This window comes from Lissotriton vulgaris, chromosome 8 (genome assembly GCF_964263255.1).
Source record: "Lissotriton vulgaris chromosome 8, aLisVul1.2, whole genome shotgun sequence".
NCBI classification, from domain to species: Eukaryota; Metazoa; Chordata; class Amphibia; order Caudata; family Salamandridae; genus Lissotriton; species Lissotriton vulgaris.
Window position 1 is genome coordinate 729713367 of NC_141696.1, and position 23872 is coordinate 729737238.

The following is a 23872-nucleotide window of genomic DNA, read 5'->3' on the forward strand; positions in this document are numbered from 1 at the left end:
ACAAAGCACATATCACACAAGTATTTTAAAAACGATTTTCCCTTCAGCAAATAAACGCTAATCTAACACACTGGTATTTTTAAAAACGAGGTTAATAAGCAGTGGGAGAGGCAGCTCTCTTACAATTATGTGGTTAGCTGTTTTGCATCTAAGCCATAAGCAAGATTGTTCAGAGAAAGACTCAGGATAGTATTGCTGAATATCTAAAAACATCAGTGGGGCTCGGGTTTAAACAAGGAATTGTAAGATAAGACTATTGACTTTTTGTGCAATTATTTTGGTCAGTGAATGCAAAAGCCTATTTTAACCGATGTTTGGCCAGTTCTGTTCTTTTTTCAATCTCTCCATCTGTTTAAGCTCCCAGTCTGTCAATGCCCCTCAGACTCCGGTGCCCATTTCAATGTATTTGATGCATGCGCGCTGACGTGCATGTATTATTAATTTTCCCATTTGTTGAAAGTACAACAATGCTTACAAACAAACAATCTCCACAAATTTTGGACTGGAGTTGAAATACTAAAGCATCTTCTCAAATATTGGGGGATGTTTCTACAACTTCCGAGTTTAAGAGGTAGCATAGAAATGAAGTAATTTTTGGGAGGTTCAGATAGAGAAGGGAGCTTGGATGGATAGAACACCAGCAAAATCGCTAAGTGGCCTAAATGCTCTGCAGTTCGCAGGTTTGTACTCCACCAAGGCTAACTAAGCCTGCCAACCTTCTGATGTGGGTAAAATTAGCATGACTGTGTTCTGCAATGGAAACATTTATGTACTGCTAGATAGCTATTTAATAGCAACAATATTATTTTGAAAACCACACCAAATCAGGAGGCCCAGGTGTTTTCTTCTGATGTATGCATACCAGCTCTTGGCATTCTAGAGTAAGAATTCGTTCCTAGAAGAGCCTTTGTTCCAGAACACAAATTATTTTCAATCTTTTATCAAGCAGAAACGTCAATCTAAGTCTTAATGCCTATGATCGAATCCTTATAGTTGTTGCTGAAGCATGTAGATAATATACATACGTTCAAATAGTTACAGGTCAATTAGATCAGGCATTACCTGGCAATGCTCGACCACAGTTCCTATGGTGTCAAGTCTTCACTGACTTAAAGAATCTGGTCAGCAAAAGCTTTTTGAACCAGAGTCAACTGGGTTCTTCTCCCAAGTGTAGATTGTCAAGTCTTTATTAAGCTTGTTGTGACCAAGTCTTGAACATTAAAGCTCCATTTAAACCAGAAATGCTATTCTGTCTCAGGCATATGTCTCCACTACCGTCTCTCTGTGGCGCACTCTATCTAGACCAGGCGTTGCACACTAGAGCACTTCCATAATGAAGAGGTCCATTGCACTAACACAATACATTCCTTTAAACTGCACATTACTACTGTATTTGACATCTAGCCATGTTTCTGCTGATGACTTTTTACAAGGTTTTATCACTTATCTGGCATTACCCATAACAGCATTAACCATTGTGTTCTACATAGAGAGCTATTAGAAGACTTTGTCGAACAACATATTGTGGGGCATTTTTCACAGTGTTTCCAGGACTGGTGAACCTATCAGAACATTTATGCAAATGATTATCATGGCTGGAGGTTGACAGGCAACAATTGTAAATGCACACAATGCTTTTTTTATACTAACTAACTAATCGAAAATAAAAAGAGTAACATTGTCATATGAGGATTACAAGAGAAAATTAACTTAATCAGCAGGCAAAGAGTGCACCCGATTATTCCAAAGGGCAAGAAACAGGGATGCATGAGGTAATTTGAGATAAAATCTTCTGTAGGAGGCAAAGTGAACACAACTTTCACACCAACACAATGAGATGTCAGGCTTCACACAATTCCTTTCAATAGTGCAAAGTTATTGGTGCAAATATTGATTCCCAGAAAGAAAACCAAACCAGCTTTAGGCAGTACCCTTCCTAGGTACTGCATCACATAGATTTTGGAATGTGGACTGTGGACTGTAAAAAATGATTTCACTTTGGGGTCCACTCACAAGAAGTACAGTAAATCATTTCAATATGTGGTATTAAAATGCATCTTTGGTCTCCAAACTGTTGCGTGCCTCAGCCATACACTGGATGACGTACACCTTTTAACTTGAGGAGACACATGTGAACGCAGTTTATACAGCAAATAATGTTAAGCGCTCCCTGGGTATTTGGCTACCTAGACTGGATAGCTAATATGTGTTTTTATTACAGGTGACCCAATTATTAACCCTCAAATACAAACCCATAGAGGGGCAACTTGCATAGCAGATGTCAGTTAAAAATGTAATGCCTCCAGAGTCAGGCTCTAATTGTTTTCACTTGGTAACATAAGTGGACCGACATATTAAAAAAGAAATCAAACTAGACAACCAAGGTCCTCAAATGTTGACAGGCTTCGAGGGGGGCCACACCAATGTTGAATTCTTTTTCCATTAGCTGGGCTCAATAAGAAGATACATTAATACAAATATACACCTTCATCATTAAATATGAATAATATCCGATATATCTCTGTGGCACCTTGGTAAACACTAGTAGTACTTCGCTCAGTTGACCAGTTGGGTGGGGTTTCCACAACAACTGTATTACAGCAATAACATCAATAAGCATAGATGACTAACTTCGGTTTCATCTCATCAACATACCCTAAGGGATAACCAAGGCTATCCACTCGGGTGGGGGAGGAGAGAGAAGAAGTTTAGGACATGATCTAGACACTCAACCAAGGTATCCTACACATTTTATTACCACAAATTGCAAACCTATTAATAGATGAAGAATGCTTGACCCTGTACGGAAACTGCAAATGATTTTCTTGTTGATAGACACACACCAACTCTATTAGTGGCATGTTTCATCATTGAGTCTCATGCTAGTCCCTAAAATTCAGGATGGGCTTCGCCATATTCCAGGGAGCACTTTGGCTAATCTCCTACTGGGGTCTTCTACAAAATGAAAAATACCTCAAAATACCAAGGTATCCCTTTATTGATGATGATGTTTCTGGTATGGTAAAAAGTACAATTGGTGGGGGTGCTTAAGGGAATTAATGACCTTGGAATATGGTCGAGCCCATCCTGTTTTTAGGGACCAGGAAGAGACTAGCTGATGAAGCATGACACTAATACAGTTGGTGAAGGTCTAACAACAAGAAAAGGAATTGCAATTTCCCTACAGGGTCAGGCATTCTTCATCTATTAAAAGGTTTGACAATTAGTGGCAACATAACTTGTAGGATACCTTGTTTTGATTCTTATTGCTGTTTCATGCAGGCACGGAAAGTAACAGAGTAAATCCTTGCTAAGACTGTTACACAGAGGAGCATTCACATGTATTTTAGTTCATGATTGAAGCACATAAATTAATTGAAAAAGGAGAAAACTGAGAAAGCTTCAAATATTGTCTCTTGCAAACACAAAGTACAAATGAGAAGTAAAGAAGAAGACGTGCAGTTCCTCACATGCCACTCTGACAGTGCTTAGAAAGTTCTTTATATTTATTAACCTTTGGAAAAGATGGCCTGCATTTACCATTTACCGTATTTTCCGGCGTATAAGACAACTTTTTAACCCCTTAAAATGTTTTCAAAAGTCGGGGGTCGTCTTATACGCCGGACACCAAATTTTCATGAGTGGAAGCAACGCTCTACCGACTTTGAATTTGCCCCCACGAACCCTCCAATATGACCTGGGCTCTTACTCGTGCGTTCACACTCCCTGTGCCGTAGCAGGACTTTATCCGAAGGTGTCTGCCCGCTTCACAATAGGACCGGTAATCATACATGAAGACAAGTACACGTTTACCGGTACATTAATCAAAAATTGCACATGATTTGAAAATAGTGCACAGTTACTTACAGTCCCGTAGTGCTGGGAGAGGGTCTCACGGGGCATTTCGGTATTTTCTTCCTGCGTCTTGAGCCTAGAGACACAGCGGTATATGCGCTGATCTGGCGCCATAATCCTCACGTTCATCGGAAGTAGAGGAGCGTCACTAGCGCACGTCATCTACTCAGTTCATGGACATGGAAAGGGGACTGCAGAAGGTTCCAGCCGGCAATACAGTACCGGAACATAATGTTTGGAAGTGTTGGAAGTGGGGGTCGTCTTATACGGCGAGTATAGGACGAAACCTACATTTCATCATGAAAAGTAGGGGGTCGTCTTATACGCCGGGTCGTCTTATACGCCGGAAAATACGGATGTTACAAAATTTGGAAGGGCTTGCTGACTATTCTTTTCTGATGAAGTAAACCTGGATTAGAGGATGACCTCACGGATAATATTAGAGTAATCACTAAGATATAAAACTATTTACCCATTACATACAGTATATGAAATGTATTAATATTTTACATCGCACAGAAACATTTTCAGAAAGGAAGTTGTTCTAACTCCGGGAGCCCTAATTCAGGCCTGCCAAGTTTCCTAGGTTCATGTGTGATGTGCTGCTCCAGTCCAGGTTTTACTTTGAATTCTAGGATTTATAGTCTTGTTTATTCCATTATAAAACAGGACTACAAGTTCCAGAATTCAAAGAAAAAAATACCTGGACTGGAGTTGTACATCACACATGAACCTGGAAAACTTGGCAACTATGCCACTACCACGTACCCAGAGTTATTTAAGAAAAGCTGTAACTAGTCACAAATAACAATGCTTGGGAAACAGATGTACCCTTTGAAGTGACATTTATTTCTGAAACCCTGTGGAGATGACAATGGAAAAGAAACAGAGTATGTAATTCAATGATTGCCCCCACTCGTTATCCAAAATGTTGAGCTGTCAGGCAACAGAGGAGCCTTAAAGCTTTTGTTAGTGACCTCTCCCCATCAGTGAAAGACCTTTGTCTGCTTAGCTTACTACAATATAGTAAACTCCATTTCCAATATCTACCTGAACATATCTTCCTGAACATCAATTGGTTAACACTTTGAAGAGAAACCGGTAAACCAGTCAGATGGCATTGATGTTTCGCTGTTGAGTATCACCCAACCTTTGAGCATTGCCTTTGCCCTACCTACTGTTGATGGAGCGTACAGTGAAAATGGACTTGCCCGCCTAACAACATTCAGAATAACAATGGAGTTCTTGATTTATCGGTAGGATATTTGTCAAACTATCTAGCAAAGTTAAGATTTCTTTTCTTTTCAAAATCAAAGTAGGCTTTATTCGATAGCAAGTATCATAAAAGCATTTCAGAGTCATGAAAGAGTATAAAATTAACATTTCATATCAAAGTTAAAAAACATTAAAAAGGATTAAAACCTTGCTATACAAGTCCACTTCTAAAAAGGTGTGTTATTCAAATTAGCATTTCGCCATTAAGTATAAATTTACATATATTCTGTAACAATTATCTCGCACATAACAAGTAAGCGACATTACTTAACAAAACATTCCTAAATGTGGATTTACTCGCAGAGCCCTAGATTTAAATACTATTTTATGGTCCTGCTTTCTTATTTTGTGCTTTTGTACGAATAATCCACACGCATCCCAAATACTTAGCAACGCCACATACGAACAGAGATCTAGATGAATCTGTTCTCAATATTCATAGGGCCACAAGATGGTTAGTGGTTCCCAGTTGGGCACAAATGGGCTTAAGCCATTTTTCCCTGGCATGTGTATAAACTGGGCAAGCAAAAAATAGATGTGCAACCGTTTCTTGCTGGGCCTCACAACAGGGGCAGTTAGCTAAAATGGATTTTAAGGGATCTCGTTTTGCCAGAGTGGTCTTTAGGATTAGGGACCCAAATCTGAACTGCATATATAGTGCCATATCTCTGGGTGTTCTGATGAAAGCCAAGTAAGGTTCTAAGGAGCCAACTTGCTTATGCTGAAGAAATTCGTCAGTTAACCTCCCAAGCCTGGAATTGGATAAAAGCTGGTGATTAACCCAATTCCAGTAGATCTTCTTTAGCTCCATCTTGGTCGGAGGGTCCTGGTTTACCCAGGATTCGGCTAAGCCCAAATTAGGCAACAGGTCTTTCAAATCCCTTAGCCATTTAGCCCTTTTGTTTGTGTCGAGGGTAATCAGCTCAGAAAGGCCAGCTGCATAATTAGATAGTTCTGGGGTGCTTCTTAATCTTACCCAGTACAAAAGGGGGCGAATTCTAGCCACCTTGCTAAACTGGCGTCTGCCCATATCAAGAAAGAAAACAAGTTACTTACCTGTAACTACAGTTATCCAGTATTGGCATCTTTCATAGATTCACATGCCTGAATAATTCCCCGTCGTCGAGGCGGGAGTCCCACAGTAACAATATATACAATAGCACTGCCTAAAAATCCTTGTAGTAGGCTGGAGAAAGGTATAGGCCCAAACTAGGCCCAACACTTAGCAGCCTATCTACCTCTATTAGTAAAAAGAACTGAAATAGTAGCTCCAGCCAATCGGCTGTCCTCACCCTCTAGAACCTTCCCAGCTCAGGCAGTTCTCCTCAGATTTTCCCAGCACAAGTGAGAAGTAAGTATCCATAACAAAGAACTGCCCTGCCGGGGAGGAGGGTGGTGAAAATTACAAAAAACAATTTGATGGACAAAATGTAGATCAATGTCTTACATTCACCCCAGTACAAGGATCTGGGCCGAAATCCATCGTTTTTTGCACTCCACACCACCCTGGGTCAGATAATGGCTTTATGCAAATCAGCTCTGACCCTGTGCCCCATGGGAACAGTCCAGTCCGAACTACAACAGCCATATCTTTCCCAGACCGGAATCAAGCATCCGAGGACCGGACCGGTTTCGAGGTAACACCTCTCATCAGCCCGGCTAGCTTGACTCCAGTGGTGTGGATTCTCTGGGACCCACGTCTGGGCTACCCCAGTACACTCAGGGAGAAAATTACAAAAAACAATTTGATGGACAGAATGTAGATCAATGTCTTACATTCACCCCAGTACAAGGATCTGGGCCTAAATCCATCGTTTTTTGCACTCCACACCACCCTGGGTCAGATAATGGCTTTATGCAAATCAGCTCTGACCCTGTGCCCCATGGGAACAGTCCAGTCCGAACTACAACAGCCATATCTTTCCCAGACCGGAATCAAGCATCCGAGGACCGGACCGGTTTCGAGGTAACACCTCTCATCAGCCCGGCTAGCTTGACTCCAGTGGTGTGGAGGCTCTGGGACCCACGTCTGGACTACCCCAGTACACTCAGGGAGAAAATTACAAAAAACAATTTGATGGACAGAATGTAGATCAATGTCTTACATTCACCCCAGTACAAGGATCTGGGCCTAAATCCATCGTTTTTTGCACTCCACACCACCCTGGGTCAGATAATGGCTTTATGCAAATCAGCTCTGACCTTGTGCCCCATGGGAACAGTCCAGTCCGAACTACAACAGCCATATCTTTCCCAGACCGGAATCAAGCATCCGAGGACCGGACCGGTTTCGAGGTGACACCTCTCATCAGCCCGGCTAGCTTGACTCCAGTGGTGTGGAGGCTCTGGGACCCACGTCTGGGCTACCCCAATACACTCAGGGAGAAAATTACAAAAAACAATCCAGGCTGATGAAGGCTGATAGCCAGAAACCGGTCCTTGGATGCTTGATTCCGGTCTGGGAAAGACATGGCTTGGTAGTTCGGACTGGACTGTTCCCATGAGGCACAGGGTCAGAGCTGATTTGCATATAGCCAGTGTCTAACCCAGGGTGGTGTGGAGTGCAAAAAAAACAATGGATTTAGGCCCAGATCCTTGTACTGGGGTGAATGTATGACATTGTTCTACATTCTGCCCATCAACTGTGTTTTTTGCAATTTTCACCCCAAGTGTGCTGGGTATACTCAGACGTGAGTCCCAGGCTCTCCACACCACTGGAGTCAAGCTATCCAGGCTGATGAAGGCTGATAGCCAGAAACCGGTCCTTGGATGCTTGATTCCGGTCTGGGAAAGACATGGCTTGGTAGTTCGGACTGGACTGTTCCCATGAGGCACAGGGTCAGAGCTGATTTGCATATAGCCAGTGTCTAACCAAGGGTGGTGTGGAGTGCAAAAAAACAATGGATTTAGGCCCAGATCCTTGTACTGGGGTGAATGTATGACATTGTTCTACATTCTGTCCATCAACTGTGTTTTTTGCAATTTTCACCCCGGGTGTGCTGGGTATACTCAGACGTGAGTCCCAGGCTCTCCACACCACTGGAGTCAAGCTATCCAGGCTGATGAAGGCTGAAAGCCAGAAACCGGTCCTTGGATGCCTGATTCCGGTCTGGGAAAGACATGGCTTGGTAGTTCGGACTGGACTGTTCCCATGAGGCACAGGGTCAGAGCTGATTTGCATATAGCCAGTGTCTAACCCAGGGTGGTGTGGAGTGCAAAAAAACAATGGATTTAGGCCCAGATCCTTGTACTGGGGTGAATGTATGACATTGTTCTACATTCTGTCCATCAACTGTGTTTTTTGCAATTTTCACCTCGGGAGGAGGGTGGTTGCATGTGAATCTATGAAAGATACCAATACTGGATAACTGTAGTTACAGGTAAGTAACTTGTTTTCTTATCCAGTATTGGGGTATCTTTCATAGATTCACATGCCTGAATCAGAGTAACAAGCAGTAAGACTATATCTGTCGTTAGAGGAAGGTGGGAGACAAAAGAAATTGTAACTATCCCCACGCAACCTGGAAGGTTATAGAGCCCAAATATGCCTATAACAAATTCAGCAAGAACCTTCATACAATACAGTATAAAATAAGACAGCATTTGAAAAGAACAGAAAAACTACAGTGAATACACATGGATGTATGTCGTTAGAACGCGCGCGTTACCACGACCTACTATTACAACGCGGTCGTAACAACGAAAGTTGTTACCACGCATTGCGCTGGGGGGGCGCAAAATTAAATAATTTAATTTACTATTCCAACACCAGTCCCCGTGGATAGTAGGGAAGGTGTTGGGATAGTAAATTAAATCATTTCCTATCCTTGAGCGCCCCCCAGCGCATTGCGTGGTAACAACTTTCGTTGTTACGACCGGGTTGTAATGGTAGGTCGTGGTAACGCGAGCGTTGTAAGCGTTGCATACCATACACATGGTTTAAACATCCCAAATAATGAGAGAAACCATAAACGTCTAACCTTAGCCCCTTCACTGTGGGGTTAATTCCTCCGCTGTGCTGGGGGAGAGGGGGGCGCGCACAGCGCTCCCATGCTCATGACAAGCTGAGCTCGTCATGAGCTACAGTGCTCCTGTGCTCATGACGAGCTCAGCTCGTCACAGGTGCATTGGTTCCCGTGGAACGCTCAGCACAACAGGGGAATTCTCCCCGCACCTGAGCGTTCCACGGCCCAGGACGTGCTGAGCTCGTCATGAGCACCTGAGCACCGTGCCTCATGACGAGCTCAGCTCGTCATGAGCATGGAAAAGGTTAGTGAAGAAGATGCTGCAGCACGGCTTCCCCCACTGCTGTATCATCATGAGTTGCCGACTGCAAGTAGTAGTGCTTCATAAAGGTGTGGACACTCTTCCACGTAGCAGCTCGGCAAATGTTCTCCATCGTCAATCCAGCGAATAGGGCAGTAGACGCTGACATTATTCTGGCAGAATGCGCTTTAACCCTTCTTGTTAGGGGTTTGTTAGCCTTTTCGTGACAAAAGAGAATTACAGAAGATAGCCATCTTGCTATAGTCGGTTTCGTTACAGCCTGCCCCAGTGTGGTTTGTTCATACGCATATGCTGTTAGTTCTTTCCAGGTAGAACTTAAGGCACCGTTTCACATCCAGGGAATGCAATGTCTTTTCTGCTGGAGTTACAGGGTCCGGGAAAAAGGTCTTTAGTTTCACAGGCTGATTAATGTGAAATTGCAATGGTACTTTTGGAATAAACTTTGGATTCGTTCTTAGCGTTACAAAGTCTTTAGAGAAATGTAAGAAAGGTTCTGTGATCGTGAAGGCTTGCATCTCACTGACTCTACGGGCCGAAGTGAGGGCTAGCAGGATAGCTACTTTCCAAGTTAGAAACTTCAGCTTAGCCTTTGAATAGGTTCAAATGGCCTCCTTAACAGTTGGGATAAAACAATATTGAGGTCCCACTCAGGAGGTGGAGGACGAACTGGAGGGAAAGCTCGGAATAACCCTTTAAGAAATTGTTTTATTAATGAGGAAGAACACAGTGATGGTTTGTTGGAACTCTTCCTGAATCTGGAGATAGCGGCCAGATGTACCTTAAAAGAAGAGAAAACTAGACCTACCTTTGCCAAGGACAGCAGGTAAGGAAGGATGTCCTCTGGTGGAGCTTGGAGCGGATGAACATTATTTGCCTCACACCAGCTACAGAATCTTTTCCACTTAAAACAATATGTTCTGATGGTACTTTGAGCACAGGCTTGAGTTAAAATTGCTCTGCAATCTGTAGAAATGTTAAGATCCTTAAATTCTAGGAAGTCAGGAGCCAGGCGTGCAAGTGAAGCGATTGAGGATCCGGGTGCAGAATCTGGCCTCCTTCTCTTGTCAGCATTGACATTGTCGGTCTGAGACGAAATGGAGGCTGTCGAGTCAGAAGAAGCAGTTCTTGGAACCAGTACTGCCTCGGCCAGCGAGGAGCAATTAGGAGGGGAGTGCAATGTTCCCTTTTCATTTTCTGCAGAATTTTTGGAATAAGCGGAATCGGAGGAAAGGCGTATGCAAAGATTCCGGACCATCTCATCAACAGGGCATTTCCACTTGACCCCTGTTGAGGAAATCTGCTGGCGAAGTATAGGCATTTGCTGTTCTGCCGTGTCGCGAACAGATCCAGAGTTGGTGTGCCCCATGTTTGAAAGATCCTGTCCACTTGATCTTACTCGAGCTCCCATTCGTGGCAACCTGTGAGAGACCTGCTGAGGTTGTCGGCTAGAGAGTTCTGAATACCCTTCACATGCTCCGTTCTGAGGGATATGCCGTGTCGTATGACCCACTCCCACCTTTCTTGAGCCTCTTGCGAAAGGGAGAGAGATCTTGTTCCCTCTTGTTTGTTGATATAATACAAGCTGGTGGTATTGTCCATACGCACCAGCACTGAGGAGTTCGCAATCCTTGGAAGGAAAGCTTGCAGAGATAGAAAGATGTCTCTCAGCTCCAGGCTGTTGATGTGTTTCTGCCGATACTGGTGAGACCATTGACCTTGAATTTGGAGGTTCTGGAGGTGACCTCCCCAACCTTCCATGGAAGCATCGGTTGTTAAGGTAAATTCTAGCATGGTCTGGAGAAATGTGAGGCCTGGTGACAGATTGTCTTCCTTCGACCACCAAAGAAGGGCTCGCCTCATTCTGGATGTTACCTTTAAGCGATCCTCGAATGAGCCGTCTACCTGCCGCCACTGTCGGTGTAATTCCTCCTGTAGAGGCCTCATTCTGAGTCTTGCCATTGGGACTAGACTGATTGCAGTTGAACACATCCCTAGAAGGGAAGCATATGTTCGGAACGAAAGTGACCTTCTTGCCGATAATTGTTTTGCCAGCTTTAGTAGTTTCGTTTGTCGTTCCTGAGTCAAGAACGCTTTGCATTGGCATATGTCCAGTAATGCTCCCAGAAAGGTTAATACCCGACAGGGTTGCAATTGATATTTGTTTGAATTGAGGGTGAGTCCCAAATTTGAGAATAGATAGAGGGAGCTTTTGACCGCTTCTCTTGTGGAGTTCACTGATGGTCCTTTCAGCAGCCAGTCGTCTAGGTACGGGAAAACTTGTATTCCCTGTGACCTCAGTGCGGCAGCAACTGGGGCTAAACACTTCGTAAATATTCTTGGTGCCGACTTTAGACCGACTGGGAGCACCTTGAATTGAAAATGGATGCCAGCCACTGCAAATCTCAGGTATTTGCGGTGTTTTGGGTGAATAGGGATGTGAAAGTAGGCGTCTTCTAGGTCCAGAGAAGCCATAAAGTCCCCTTCGTTGAGACAATTCAGGACATCTGTCAGCGTCACCATGCGGAAACTCTGTTTCTTTAGATATTTGTTGAGCTTGTGCAGATCTAAGATTAGGCGCCAATCTCCTGATCTTTTCTCTATGAGGAAGAAGGAAGAGTAAAATCCTTTCCCTTTTTGAGAGGTGTGAACTTTTTCTATCGCATTCTTGTGTAGCATTTTTAAGGCCTCTTTGAACAGTAAGTGAAGACGAGGGGGAGGGGGACCCCTGGGCGGTGTCGTTGGTGGTTTCTTCAGAAACTCCAGAGTGTGTCCATTCTTGACCAGATCTACAACCCACTGATCTGAAGTTATACTCCAGCACTGTTGGTAAAATGCCGAAATTTTCACGCCCACAGGGAGGGGAGGATGATGGACTGGCGTCTGGCAATACTCATTGACGCTTGTTGGAATCACGTCCTTGATTGTTTGATCGTCAATTTCCTCCCTGACAAGAGAAATTACCAGAGGTAGGTTGCCTGCAAAACGATTGATAGTACGGTTGTTTGTACTGAGACTGGTACTGTCTATTTTGCTGGTTGTGATAATTACTCTGGAGGAGAAACCACGGCCTCTTGCCCCTCTAAAAGATCCTCTTTTATATTGTAGGGTACCAAGAGATTTTTGCGGTGTCGGTATCCATATTAATCGCTAGTAAAGCATTGTCTATGTGCTTACCGAAAAGTGAGACACCATCATAAGCCATATCTAAAATTTTTGTTTGAACCTCTGGTATGAAGGAGGTAGCCTTGAGCCAGCCTTTTCGCCTGAGGACTGCTGCGCCTGCTAATTGTCTGAAATTGGTGTTAGTGATGTCTAGGGCACAGTCAATGATCTCCGATGCCGCCCTCTCTCCTTCCAGTGCTATCTTGCGCGCTTCCTGCTGTCGATCTTCGGGTATTAAATTTATGAATTCCGACAGGTCCGACCACATCTGTCAGTCATAGCTGGCAAGGATTGCCAAGGAATTAGCCTTCAAAGAGGCCTTAAAAATGCTACACAAGAATGCGATAGAAAAAGTTCCCACCTCTCAAAAAGGGAAACGATTTTACTCTTGTTTCTTCCTCATAGAGAAAAGATCAGGAGATTGGCGCCTAATCTTAGATCTGCGCAAGCTCAACAAATATCTAAAGAAACAGAGTTTCCGCATGGTGACGCTGACAGATGTCCTGAATTGTCTCAACGAAGGGGACTTTATTGCTTCTCTGGACCTAGAAGACGCCTTCTTTCACATCCCTATTCACCCAAAAAACTGCAAATACCTGAGATTTGCAGTGGCTGGCGTCCATTTTCAATTCAAGGTGCTCCCATTTGGTCTAAAGTCGGCACCAAGAATATTTACGAAGTGTTTAGCCCCAGTTGCTGCCGCACTGAGGTCACAGGGAATACAAATACGACGGGTTGTTATCGATGGTTTTACCGGCGACGGGGCTGTCATCAACAATTTCGCCGTCAACGGGGCTTTAGACGATGACGCCGTTGTCGACGAGGCTGTCGATGAATCCTTCGTCGACGAGGCCGTCGATCGTGCTTTCGTCGACGAATCTTTCGTCGACGAAGCCGTCGATGGTGTCTTCGTCGACGAGTCCTTCGTCAATGAGGCTCTCGATGGTGTCTTCGTCGACGAATCCTTCGTCGACGAGGCTGTCGTCTTTGTCGACGGGGCTTTCTTCGTCGACAGAGTTGCCGTCGATGGGACTGTCGACGATGTCGTTGACGATGGGCTCCTTGTAGACGATGACTTAGTCGTCGACGGGCCTTCCGTCGTCGAAGGGTTCTTAGTCGATGACGGCTTCGACGTCGACGGGGCTCTCGTCGACGATGACTTTGACACAGAAACTTTAGACGACGACAGCGTCAACGATGGCGTCGACGTTGCAGGTTTTGTAGAATAAATCTTAGCTGACACCCTAGGAGAGGTGATAGCAGCTGCTGACACCGTAGCAGAAGAAATTGAGGCGGTAGAGGTGACAGTTGTATTGTGAGAAGACACCAGAGGGACAGTATTAGTCTGGGCTGTACTCACAATTACAGATGAATGTCCTGATGGAGACGATGACCTTCTTGAGGGTTCTGAAGATCTCTGAGAGAGTTTATGTTTCTTCTTTCTCTCAGGAGAAGAGCTTTCTCGGGATCTGGCTCTCTTACTGGAAGTAGAGGCCTTGTCCTCATCATCTGTGGAAGATGACTTAAGCCATAAAAGAACCCTTGCCTCCCTGCCCCTGATGGTTTTGGCAGGGAAGGTGCAGTAGATTCTGCAATCCTTCACAATGTGTGAGGGGTGCAGGCAGTAGATGCAGTCGGAGTGCTGGTCATCCACATGGACCCTCTTCTTAAGACAGGTCCCACAAGCTTTGAAAAGAGCCTTCATTTCAGACATCCTGAAGATAAAACAGAAAAAAACTGAGTAGGCACTCAGGGAGACTCCCTTCCACACGAAGTGCGGTGAAAATCTGAGGAGAACTGCCTGAGCTGGGAAGGTTCTAGAGGGTGAGGAAAGCCGATTGGCTGGAGCTAATATTTCAGTTCTTTTTACAAAAAGAGGTAGATAGGCTGGTAAGTTTTGGGCCTAGCTTGGGCCTATACCTTTCTCCAGCCTACTACAAGGATTTTTAGGCACTGCTATTGTATATATTGTTAGAGTGGGACTCCCACCACGATGACGGGGAATGATTCAGGCATGTGAATCTATGAAAGATATCCCAATACTGGATAATAAAGGTTTAAGTGGTGTATTGATAGGGACAGATACCAGGTCTCTAAGGAATTAGTTCTTGGATCTTTGAATCTCCTTAGTTTTTTCAAAGCCCCAGAGTTCGGCACCGTACATTGCACCGCTTTTCCTTCATATACTACTAGGGCCGGGGCTACCAATTTAGACGGGGAGGAGCGTTGATCTCTTGAGATGACACCTGCCACCCGTTTATGATTCAATAACATCTTGTTCAAGTGCGGCCCCAAACCATTTTGTCAGAGAGCCTAATACCCAGATAGTCAAAGGAATGGACTCTCTCTAGAGGGGAGCCGTTAAGAGTACGTTTTTTTCTAAAAAGTTTCCCAGGGTTAAAAACCATAAACTTAGTCTTTGCGATGTTTATTGATAGACCCCTTAGTGTACAAAACAACTGAAAGCGGGTGAGAAGTTTCTGTAGACCCATCGGGGTTTTTGATATTAGGAGGGTGTCAACAGCAAACAAGAGGGTTGCAATTTTTTCCCCCGCCAGGGTTGGAGCATCGGCTGGTACTTGGCTCAGAAAATTAACTACTCCATTCACATAAAGTGAGAAGAGAGTAGGAGCCATCACGCAACCCTGGCGGACCCCCCTTTTAACCAGAATCTTCTCAGTGTTTTGTCCTTGAGACCCCCATCTGACTCGGGCATCAGTGTCCTCATGAAGGCATATTAAGGGAGTTACTATGTAGGAGGGTATGCCCATTTCCTGTAGCACTAGCCATAACTTTTCGTACTGCACTCGGTCAAAAGCCGTCTTGAGATCTATAAACGCGAGATAGAAACTTCCCTTACCAATGACTACTATTTTCCAATAGAGTAGATGCAATCTAAAAACTTGATCTACTTTGCTGGTGGCTTTCCTAAAGCCTGCTTGTCACTTGGAGAGAATGGCTTCATCCTCAATCCAACTCGGAATCCTATTTAAGAGAGTTCTGCCTACCACTTTTTGCATAGAGTCTAATAAACTTATGGGCCTGTAATTAGCAGGATCCTGGCGATCTCCCTTTTTGTATATGGGTATTACCTCTGCTTCTTTCTATGAGTTCAGAACTTCCGCTCCTTCCATTATGTTGTTAATTAAGAGCAGAATGTATTTGGCCCACTTATGCGGTTCCATTAAGAACAGATCGTCAGGGATGCCATCTGGGCCTGCCGCCTTTGCAGGCATGATACAATTAATGGCACTCACAATCTCAATCACTTGGAAGGGTTTGGGGGATTCGGAACCATGAGGGGCCTGACAGCGTTGCTGATTAGTTCTGAACAGCCCCTCAGCTTCCTCCGAGTATAGTTGTGCAAAATGGTCCCACCAAACCTGACCTCCAATATGATTTGGGATGGGGATGTTATCGCTCCTTTCGCTCTTCTTAATTAAATCCCAAAAGGAAGTAGAGTTTCTCTTACTGAATGCCTCTTTTAGTTCCTCCCAATGGGCCTCCTCCCAATCACGCCTAGCTTGTTTCAGGGATAGGTTATACTCCTTCCTCGCTACTTTAACCTTAGTGGAGTTTTTCCCCTTTACAGCTGCGATTAGGGTTTGCCTATTCTCCTTACAGGTCTCTGTATACCATGAATTAGGGCTTTTTAATTGCTTCTGTCCATGACCAGTACGTGGTCCTCCGAGGAAATGGGCACCAATCAGACCAATGGTTTCTTGGTGAATTAATGGGATCCTCTCCCGCCCCTGTGCTACGACTGAAGCTTCCTCCAATTTGCCTATCTTTGCTACCAAAATTGAGGAGATATATTTTAACTTTAATTCTTCCCCTGTCACCTTTGGCCAGCTTAGGCGCCTACCACAATTGGACAGAATTAAGTCCTTGGTGGAGAGGGGAGTATTCGCAATGGTCTTAAGTTTCACATTGGAAGAAGCCCATTGATTCTTTATTTTTAGCATTAAAGGGTTGTGGTCACTATCAATGGTATGCCCCACCTCCATATCAATGACATCTGCCCATAGGCGCAAGTCCACCAAAATATAGTCAATACGGGATGGACAAGCAAGTTTGTTAAAAGTGTTTTCCCCCCGTATATCAGATGAAGTTCTGCCATTTACAGCTCTGAGACTATATTCCAGTGTTAAGGCATTTACTTGTATTATGATCTCAGTCCATCTTTTTACAGGGGACAAAACTAATGGGGGCACCCCCCATTTAGTGTCCTCCTCCTTTGTCCCTAAATGATATTCATAACTTAATGGCTCAAATGTGCAATTAAAGTCACCAGCCACAACAATTTTAGCAGAAGGGGGGGCATTTAGATAAATATTCTTCCAGCTGACTCAAAATGGCTGAGGACTTGCCATTCACAGTCCCTCTTATATAAACATTAAAACGTTCCAAAGAGTCACCACCCTTAGGACCCTTTAGTGTTAACCACATGAGGTCGTGACTATCGACATCATGTGTAGAAACTGACCAACCCGAATCCAATCTACGCCATGCAATTAGGCCTCCTGAAGGCCTGCCATTCCCAATGGAGACTGCAGGGGCATGGAACGTAGTGTAGCCAGACTTAAATAGCGCCACTACCCTCAAAGTCTCCTGAAATAGACATACGTCATGGGTTTCCACAAACCCATTCCATGAGGGTATGGACATGTTTTTCCTTAGCCCAGCTATATTCCATGAGAGGATTTTTAGATGGGTTTGGGCATTAGAAGTTGAAATGAGGGTATCATTGTGGTTGGCATTATTTGGAAGTAAAAGTTTAGGGGAAGCCAGAAGGTTATCTTGGTTTTGCAAGGCAGGAGATCTGTGCCCGGGAGGGTTGCGCCTACTCTCACCATCTACCAATAAATTCTGGTAGAGTCAATCGTTTGAGTCCAGTTTTGATGAAGGTCCTTTATTTCATGGAGCAAACTCCTTCGCCCGCTACAAACAGTCGAAATAGGGAAACGTCTTAACTGTATGCGGGAGGTGTCTGGGGAAGATGTACGAAATTCAAGTGCTACTAGATTCTCGGCCAAGCTAGCATCTGCCATAGTTAGCTCAATACTATCAAATGCGGAATTAGGGGAAGTACATCTCCTAGTTTTAATTATGTCCTCCCTGATAATAGAACGGCACCCTCGCACCTGGCGGATCCAGTGGATTGATTTATTAGTTAGTGAATCACCGGATTCGTATCTTCTAGGGTCGCTAATTTTGGGAACATTAACCATAAAAACTTTATTTGATGATATGTTTTCGTCCCTGATATATCTTGCACCTGAGGATGCTGATAAAGCCGGGAGAATATGAGTGCCTTGGGGTTTAACCAAAGAGGTTTGGTTGGTAACTAATGGTCGTAATCTATCCACCTTCTCCAAGGTATATTGGAGCCCATTCGGTGCGCTATTTGGTGCGCCTCCTTTCCCCCTAAATGATTCCGGTGTGGCCCCTGCTATATCTGGAGTATTAGCTCTTTGGCCCCCCAAAGTATGAGGGGGTTCCTGGGCAAGGTACGGATTCAAACCAACTTGGCTAATATTAATTTTAGAGTTAAGTGTGGAGGTGACAGTTGCAGAGAGCTCCGTAATCATGCTTCTCATCTGCTCAATCTCCCCTCTAAGCGCCCTAATAACCGCTACTAAGTCCTCATTGGGGTGGCTACAAGAGCAGCTTTGTGACATCCCAAATCTGTCAGACAGAAGTGATGGTGTTATTGGGTCAGATCGTTCATTAAGCGAGGCGAGGGGAGCATATCTATTAGAGCACTGAACATTAGAGCCCACCTTACTTGGCTCCCCGTCCGCCTGAGCAACCCTGAGATCTTGACCGTGAGGTTCTGCTTCTACCTGAGGCAGACTCACACGCCCCTTTTTTCCGTCCCCTTTAGATTTTTTAAAAATTTGTGAGATTACTGTTTTTTTGGGTAGAACTGCGGGGCTCTTGGTTATCGCTTCTTCCTCTTGAGTACTAGCATCCTCTACTAGGATATCTTCACATTCCTGAATTATATTATCAATCCTGTCCAATACACAATTAGCTGCAGCGTTTTTAGCCAGCTTTCTCTGCCTCTTTTTCTTCCTTTGATCTATTATCGGCCCATTACCTCCCCCAGCACCCTCCATTACTTTCCTTTTCCCCATTAGTCAGGTAAGGCACCATTTGTGGCTTTCAAACAGAGACACGGTGGTACAGATGAGCGCCTCAAAACGAAACTCCGGGATGACAACCCAGCTCAGGGGACAAAAGCAGGCTAGGTGGTTTAATCAGTCGCAACTGTTCGCCAAAGAGACAAGACCTCACCGCTTTAGATCAATTTCAGGTGCGAAGTAAAGGGACCGGGCCCTGCCCTGCTTCTTCCTGGCTTGGACGGGCGCAGACAGGCCCGCCCTTGGCCCTGGCTTCGCCCGCGCGTGTACCACGCTGCGGGAGGCGCGTAGATGATTTAAGCGCCTCCAGGCGCTAGTTGATGATACTGGTGGTGTGCGCCTCACTGGGCAACATGGGAGTTGTAGTTCCAGGCCTCTGAGCAGCCCCCACACGCAGCCAGCTCAGCAGGCTAGGGTCACGGGACACGGCGACAGAGCCCCCTCTGCGGTCCGATATCACAGCGTTAAGCCCCCAACAAAGATCCTGGGGTCAGGTAAAGCAGCTAAGCAGAGAATGGAGTCCCAGGAGGCGCAGTGATGATTTAAGCTCCTGCGGGCGCTTGGTGATGATACTGGTGGTGCGTGCCTCACTGGGCAACAAAGATCCTGGGGTCAGGTAAGGCAGCTAAGCAGAGAATTGAGTCTTTTCACGTTTGACAAATGGTCACATTGGACCACAGCAAGGCATCTCTGCATTTGTCCATACTGCAAAAATGAATGTTCTACATCCAACACAAGCCTGATCATACAAGCTCACTCTTAATATGCCTGATTTTGAAATCTGGTCCGAATCCACAGCGACTGCAGTGGTTGCAAGTGGTGAGCTCATGCATTCCTGTTTCAGGACTAGGACTTATTGTGTGTGAGGGGCCCATGTTGTCCCAATTAGTGTACATTTGCTATCAAACCAGGGGATGGGGCAGGGAAAACAAACATTGCCTGCAGCAAGCTCAAATCCAGTCTTCCATACCTTGCAGAACTCGTATACAGAGTGTCTTTCAAAAATGCCCCGATTTCCAAACTTGGGCCACTTCCTTAGCTTTCTAATTCACTAATGATGGCCACTTCTACTTTGGTACCCTGGCCTATTCTCTGTCCCAGTCCTACCCTAGAGTCAAGACTAAGCCGCCTTGCATCGCCAGCATTCAGCTGGGAGGGAGGCAGGCTCCTAAGAATAACTTAGGACCCCCGCTCTTATCTGAAAATTATGCACTAAAACCACGTGATATACAGCTCTTAAGTGATTATAACTAACAGCGAGAACATCAGAACTAAAGTGAGAAAAGTACAGGAAGGCACATCTTGTCATCATCAACATTAAGTAGATCAGGGAGTTCATAAACATCATGTGCTTTCACCTCTCCTGAAGTTTAATTCACAACATAAATGCATACCATCATATAACTGTTCTACAAAGAAGGTTTTAAAAGTGATTGATTGGCTGTTTCCGGCATACCACTGCAATTACCGTTAGACAACTATATTTATCAGTTTAGGCTCAGAGCTCTCCAGTCCCTTTATGCTCATTTCATTGCAGCCATTATTGTTTTGAGCTAACTCTGCAACAAACGCCCGTATTTCAGGGCGCTCACATCAGACGGATGAATGCAGTGTTCTTACCCTCGGTGACCTGCAGTTCATCCTGAGTGCCATCTGCGCGCGGCTTCTTCTGGGGAGTAATGGCGCCGCTTCTCACGGTTGCTACTCCGGCGTGGCCAGGCACCGCGCCTGTCAGCAGCACCTCTATTCTCTCCTCAGCCCTGCTCCTCGCCTGACAGCGGATGACAGCTGCAAGAGAGAATTAGCATCAAATACCTGCGGTGCAAGTCAGGACGACATTCGAGATTTTACGTAGTGGTTAATGTTTGCACTGAGGAGAGTGATATAGAATGATAGGCAGTTAATGGATTTCTGGTTTGGCCCACAGGGAAGCAGCAATTCACTAGTGCTATAACGCCTGCTTGTGCATTACAGCAGTTTTCATCGCCGTCCCCATTATCCGTCTCAAATACTGTGCAAAATACTCATTGTAGACATTTCAAAAATAACCACGTACTTAGGGCAACGTTATAAATTTGATACAATTGAGTGAACATGATGCATAAGTGTCCTGTCACCCGCAGAGGGCCCAACGTTGGCTCAAGGCAGAGAGACACTGTCAGCAGGATTATGTTGGGTTATGTAACATCTACCTTTTTCCAGAAGCTTCAACCTTGGAGTTCGCTTACAAGGAGTTCCCAACTTTATTTCAGGTAGCTAATGTGAATCGAGAGGGTGTCCAAGGATAGGGCTCTAATTGTTCCATTGAAACCAGAACAATTAATATGACTTTTGAGAATATTAGTATTAAGCCTCAGTGATTTGTTGATGCATGCAACATCTTGCGCAATTCATAGGTGTTAGGTTTCACCTATTGCATTATTTTTGATTTCCTGCCGGTTATGCTGCTTTGCTTGTTTTTTAAAATATGGAGACTGGTTCAAGCAGAAATTGTCCTGTAGTAACGGATGTGTGCTCTAAGACATACTCCAATCAGTATCTTGCTTGATTTTTGAAAGTGAGGTATGCACTTGTGTCCACTTCTCACACAGGCAACTGGTGAAAAGTTTTCATATACTTTTTGTAAAAATTACTTATTTTGTCATGGTTTTATTCGGCACATATAAAATGACCATAAAAGCACAAAGAAAAAACATAATAATAACAAATACTTCAATACCAAAAAAGTTTACAGAGAAATATTACAGACATGATTCATTAAAAGCACATACCTTTCCTGGCATTAATACAGTGATTTAAAAACGTGGCTGTATAAAAACAAATATCGGCCGATTGCAGATTAAAAATTAAAGTCATTGCCTCCTTAACTGTAAGTACACCATATTTTACGAACATCAGTTTCAAAAAGGCAGTACGTAAATTCGAGTACAGTTTACAAAACAATAAAAAGTGCAAAGTGCTCTGAATAGAAACGCCATCACACATGCATGGCCCGACGGGTGTTTCTTGAGGGTCGGAAGGGCCACCAAATGGTGTGCCATACCGAACCTGAGTCTAGTGAGCACAAACTTATGAGATGGCCTAGTCACCATGGCTAAATACAAAGGAAAACCTTCTACCATACTATATCTGGTGTAGAGCACAACAGTGGTCAAGGATCCGGAGGCTAATGCCCGCTTCCTCACCCTAAAGGCCAAGAAATTACTTTTCAACTCAGCTTTGGGTATCCTAGATGCTGCACTTGGATCAAGCAAAATATTCAAGTTAAATATCTCGAAAAAACAACCAACAACATATTTTACCCAGGGTATCTTTAGATGTTTATCCAGCGATAAGCAATCCTCGATTATAGACCTGTTAAAAGACTTTTCAGCCTTAAGCCAGATAGAACGCCAAATCATAAATCGCCTTAAGGATAACACATCAATTAAATAATTTGTATCTAATTCTCGGTGGATTAGCTCAGTTGGAGTGGAAGTTGGTAGAGACAGGAGCTTTTTTAGGAAAGAATTTTCCTCTAATTGCAAGTTATGATCACATCTGTGACCCCATACACCCGCTTCATATAATACGATGGAAACACATGTTGCTTGACAGATCTTAAGCATATCCCTGGTTCATCGGTCCCCAACCTTAGCAGCAAATCTAAAGACTTCATGGGCATTTTTAGCCATTTTATTCCGGATAATATTAAATTCTTCGGTCCATTTCCTGTCTTTAAAGAAGGTAATACCAAGGTAACAGAATTTGTCTACCTGCTGCACCTTTTCACTATCAATAAAAAAGGCATTTAAAATTGCATTTTTTACCCCGCAGGTCATAGTGTGTGTTTTCCCCTTGTTGATAACTAGTTTTCTATCCTTAATAAAGGGAAAAAAAACTGTCAATCAAGCGCTGTAGTCCCAAGGGGGTTCTAGAAAATAGAACTGCGTCATCGGCGTATAATAACACCGGTACGGGGAGGCCTTTGATCTGTGGGGCATCGGCATTAACCTTTTTCAGAATGGCGTCGATTCCATTAATAAATAATATAAAAAGGAGGGGTGCCCCTACACAGCCCTGCCTAATCCCTCTTTTAACACTGAATTTTGGAGTGCATTCGCCTTTGGTGCCAAAGCGCACACATGTTTGTAGGTTCCCATACAACCTGGCGAGAAAAAAGATTATGCCCTCAGGAGCTCCTAACTGTAGCAAGGTTGGCCATAAAATAGAGTGGTCTACCATGTCAAAGACACTACTTAGGTCTGCAAAGCAGAGGTAAAGTGAGCCAGGTTTTGCTTCAGTATATTTCCCGATCAGTAATTCAAGATTGATGCACTGATCGAGTGCACCCCTGCCCTTCCAAAAACCATACTGGCTGTCAGCCAGAATGCCCTCTCGCTCGACCCATTCCTCTAACCTAACAAGCATGACTCTACTCATGATCTTAACTGAGGAGTCAAGAAGAGAAATGGGACGGTAATTTTTCACATCAGACCTACTGCCCTTTTTATAAATCGGGACAATAACAGATTCTCCCCAGGTTTTGGGGGCCTCGGTACACACAGCTGCATTAAAGACAGTGGCCAGAAGAGGTCCCCACATCTCAGGTGCTGCCTTATATACATCAATCGGCACCCCGTCAGGGCCTTGGGCTTTGCCCCCCTTACTTGCACGTATGCCAAGTTCGACCTCACCAACTGTTATATCCAACGGTAAAACGATCCACCTGCTAGGGTCAATATCCACACTTCCATTAGTATCAAAGATCTTAGAAAAATGAGCGACCCATCCTTCACTCAGGACATTGGAGGTCAACTCTGGTATCTTTTCGTCTTTAAGGAAAGTTTAACTCCGGTGCTATGATATTATCAACTGTCTTATACAACTGAACACTTCGGGTCTCACAGAGTTTGGACTGACCGTCCTGGGCAAGTCAATCATTTGCATCCAAGGAGTTTAGAGCATGGAATCGATTTTGAATCGGATATAAAAATATGGCCTATGAGAAGGTGGATAGAGCCTAGTACTTTTTTTGTCATATGGGACTTTGTTAAGGTGGCTATAAAAAAAGCCAAGTGGGCGCACACACACACTATTATCAGGGGTCGGTAGGGAAGCTGCTCTAAGCAAAACAGTGGCGGCGTGTTTTGGGTGCTTAAAATTAG

At 44.3% G+C, this 23872-nt stretch overlaps 1 protein-coding gene across 1 annotated transcript in view; it reads right to left on the reverse strand.

Annotated features, from left to right (window-relative positions):
• Positions 1–23872, reverse strand: part of CFAP47 (cilia and flagella associated protein 47) — a 2734468-nt gene that overhangs the window by 658077 nt on the left and 2052519 nt on the right. Inside the window, exon 60 of the mRNA XM_086934611.1 lies at positions 20346–20513. Within this exon, the coding sequence (XP_086790737.1) occupies positions 20346–20513 (168 nt within the window). The remainder of the gene's footprint in view (positions 1–20345; positions 20514–23872) is intronic.